The 3,331-nt window shown below is 43.2% G+C and overlaps 1 protein-coding gene across 3 annotated transcripts in view; it reads right to left on the bottom strand.

Moving 5' to 3' along the window:
- MFSD11 (major facilitator superfamily domain containing 11) overlaps positions 1-3,331 on the bottom strand; it is a 45,396-nt gene that overhangs the window by 28,232 nt on the left and 13,833 nt on the right. For all 3 annotated transcript variants that reach the window (XM_018555684.1, XM_018555683.1, XM_018555685.1), the window contains one exon: positions 2,252-2,399. In XM_018555684.1, coding sequence (XP_018411186.1) covers positions 2,252-2,399 — 148 coding nt within the window. The remainder of the gene's footprint in view (positions 1-2,251; positions 2,400-3,331) is intronic.

The following is a 3,331-nucleotide window of genomic DNA, read 5'->3' as shown; positions in this document are numbered from 1 at the left end:
TCCAGCGGGTCACTAAGCCCTGCGTCCAGCGGGTCACTAAGCCCTGCGTCCAGCGGGTCACTAAGCCCTGCGTCCAGCGGGTCACTAAGCCCTGCGTCCAGCGGGTCACTAAGCCCTGCGTCCAGCGGGTCAACCCATCTGGACCATATGGTTTAAAATTTGCAGGGACATCTTCTAGCTTTATAGGCGAGTTGTAAAGTACAATGAGCTGCACTAATGTATCCCCCAGAAGCAATAACTGAAGGTTACTACTGCAAACAGTTGCAAGAATGGGGCATATTCCTCCATATCAGCATTATTTCCAGTACTTTATAATTGTAAGGTCTCATGAGCAGGATCCTTCTAACCCTCTTGTCCTGAAGTGCACTGTAACTGTACCGTGCCGCTTTATTTTGTAAAGTACTATGTTGGCGCTATATAAAACCTGTATAATAATAATCATAATAGTAATAATGCGTTCACATTTTCCATATTTATAATACAGTGAATGTGTGATCAGCGTTTGACACCTGGAGGATGCTCAATGCATAGCAGGATACTAAAATGTAGGTAAATTCCAACAATTAATTTCTCTTATTTGCTCCCTTGGTATGCTACATATACCACTGAAAAGTGTTTTGTTATATCTGTTCAATAACTGTACCGTGTTACTGGCAGGAACACCAGGTGAAAAAAAAAAGGGTACAAAAAAAAAAAAAAAAGCCGAACGAAAGAAAAAACACATTTATCCTCCGCATGGGAAGCTGCATTGTAAATAAAAGGTTTGTTCTTGGGTTTGGATGCACATTTCGGCCGTTCTCTGAACACAGGCTCAGCTGTCATTTTACTTGCACTGAGGCTGTGTTCAGAAGCCTTGGTAAAAAAAAAAAAAAAAAAGCCGAACGAAAGAAAAAACACATTTATCCTCCGCATGGGAAGCTGCATTGTAAATAAAAGGTTTGTTCTTGGGTTTGGATGCACATTTCGGCCGTTCTCTGAACACAGGCTCAGCTGTCATTTTACTTGCACTGAGGCTGTGTTCAGAAGACTTCTCATGATCACTTCCTCAGGTGTTCTTTGTTTACATAAGCTGAGGCTGTAATGGTAGAATTTCTCTGAATACAAGCTGAGGTTGGTTATAGAACTACTTCAGGACACAGCCTCAGCAGGTGTAAACAAAGAGCACTAAGGCGGTGATTGGTAGCAGATCTACAAACAAATTTGTATCCATTATTTACTTGCCCTAAGGCTGTGTGCAGGAGAGAATCTGTTTGTTTACATTTGCAGAGACTATATGCGGAAACATTTCTCTTGCACGCAGCCTCAGCTGTCAACAACAAGTAAGGGAGTGAGGTGCGTTCGGCCGAAAAGAGAAGAAATGACGCGACCGGAAGTGTCCGATTCATCTTGTATTTCCCTTGCCTATAACTCTATACTCTGATAAAAAAAATATTTGTTCAGAGGAGGCAATGGTGTGCACACATTTAAAAAATAAAATATATTGTTGTTTTTTTTGGCAGGGAGTCGGAATGTGTACACGTTTTTATATTTCAAAATGCCTGCCTTGTAAAAAATCTCCACTTGCCAAGATGCATTGCGGTAGCTAGGAATGCACTGATACTGGCTATTTCCACAAGTACTATTACGTGTGACAATGCCTCAATACTAAGACCCTGCACCTGCCCGCGGAGCCCTGGCCAGACTCTGCACCCAGCCCTGGTGAGCAACACAGAGTATGTAGCTTCATATTATTCTGCATTGCTGTAAAATGTATTGGTGGGATTTGTAGTCCCTCTACAGCTTGGAGTCAGTGGCAGAACTATCTGGGGTGCAGAGTTTGCAGCTGGGACCGGGCCCTGATGCTCCACCACCGTCTTAAAACCATTAGCCACAAAAAAAAAAAGTATTGGTAATTGGTAGCAGTACTACCGATACTTGGAGGAAAAGTATCGGTACTTTGTCAGAAAAAAAAAAAAGGTATCGTTGCATCCCTAGCGGAAACTTTTTCAAGAAGGTAAAAACGCATAAGCAGGTATGATATCGCCATCCTGGGGTGTGGTGTCCATAGCGTGTCCACATGTCAGTTGCTTTTTTTGTTGCAAAGGGCCAGACGTTTCATCATCTACCAGACACTTAAAGGTTCACTGAATATTTAAGTCAAGGTCTCCAGCTTTGAAAAGATGAGACATTTCCAGACACATTTGTCTATTAGGTATTATATTCATCTAAAAGACACTATAAAAGCAGAGAATGGACATTATATTACACTCACACGTTGCCTTCAAGGATGTCAGAGCTTCCGTCGTCGTCCTCACTCAGATGGACTGTGTTGGAGGGTGGTGTCCGAATGAGGAAAAAAAGAACTGCTCCAACCAAGCTTATGACGGTGAGGGCGATGAACACAGTCCTGCGATCCCGATCTAATTAGGAAAGAAAAGGCTTTGCTTACAATCAATTTGAACTGTCCAAGTACATTTTTAGGTTATCTTAACATAGTCTTTAGACCTTGCTGCCAAGACTGGCTGGTATGCCATGAAGATGAACTTAATCCACCAATTGAATGTCTCCTAAAACAGCTGCTTTAAGGTTTGCCAGTGTGCTTATTTCAGCTCTCAACCAAACCTTCAAGCCCTCAATGGCTGGTGTTGTAGCTGATCACGTGCAGCAGCAGCATGGTAACTGCAATCCAAATAGAGGCCAAGATAGCACCTTCCTTGGCTGTAAGGGATAGGAGGTTGTAGTTCCACTTTAATAGATATTTGTGGCCCTTCTTCAGTTATCTAAAGCAATCTTTTATACACAGCAGTGTGCGGGTACATAGCAATACGTTTTGAGTAAGAATGGGTTAAAACTATCAGGTTTTTTTTTTTGCTGCCTGTGTCCCACTGCAGAGATACCCTTCACTTCCTGTTCTGGTTGTTCAACAGGAAAACTCCCCTAAGTAAGGGCGATTCCCAGATTAGTTTACATTGGAACATGTGTCCCAGCTGATAATAGGAATGTAGACCATAAACTGAACTTCCCCTATTTGCTCTCTTCTGATATGTTAAATATACAATTGAAACCGTTTTGTTATCTGTGCCATAGGTGCATAAAAAAACCTGTTGATCCTTCTAGAAAATGTAACCCTTACGCTGCCAATTACGTATGCCAACGCTGGCAGCAGGCCCCTGTAAACAAACTCCCAGCGGCTATGGGCTCTGGGACTGTGATTACCTGTGTAAAGCAGACTGTCAGCTTTACAGTGGAAGTGATTCTGACGCTGAGCTGCCACCAGATTACTTCCAGAGGCCGGTGATGTATGCCCCGCCCCCCTTCTTGCTTCCCGGGCTCTGCAGCCCTACTGCGGGCC

This window comes from Nanorana parkeri, unplaced genomic scaffold, assembly GCF_000935625.1.
Source record: "Nanorana parkeri isolate BGI_ZX_2015 unplaced genomic scaffold, ASM93562v1 scaffold209, whole genome shotgun sequence".
Lineage (NCBI taxonomy): Eukaryota > Metazoa > Chordata > Amphibia > Anura > Dicroglossidae > Nanorana > Nanorana parkeri.
The sequence above is the reverse complement of the archived record's forward strand: the minus strand, read 5'-3'. Positions and strand labels throughout refer to the sequence as shown.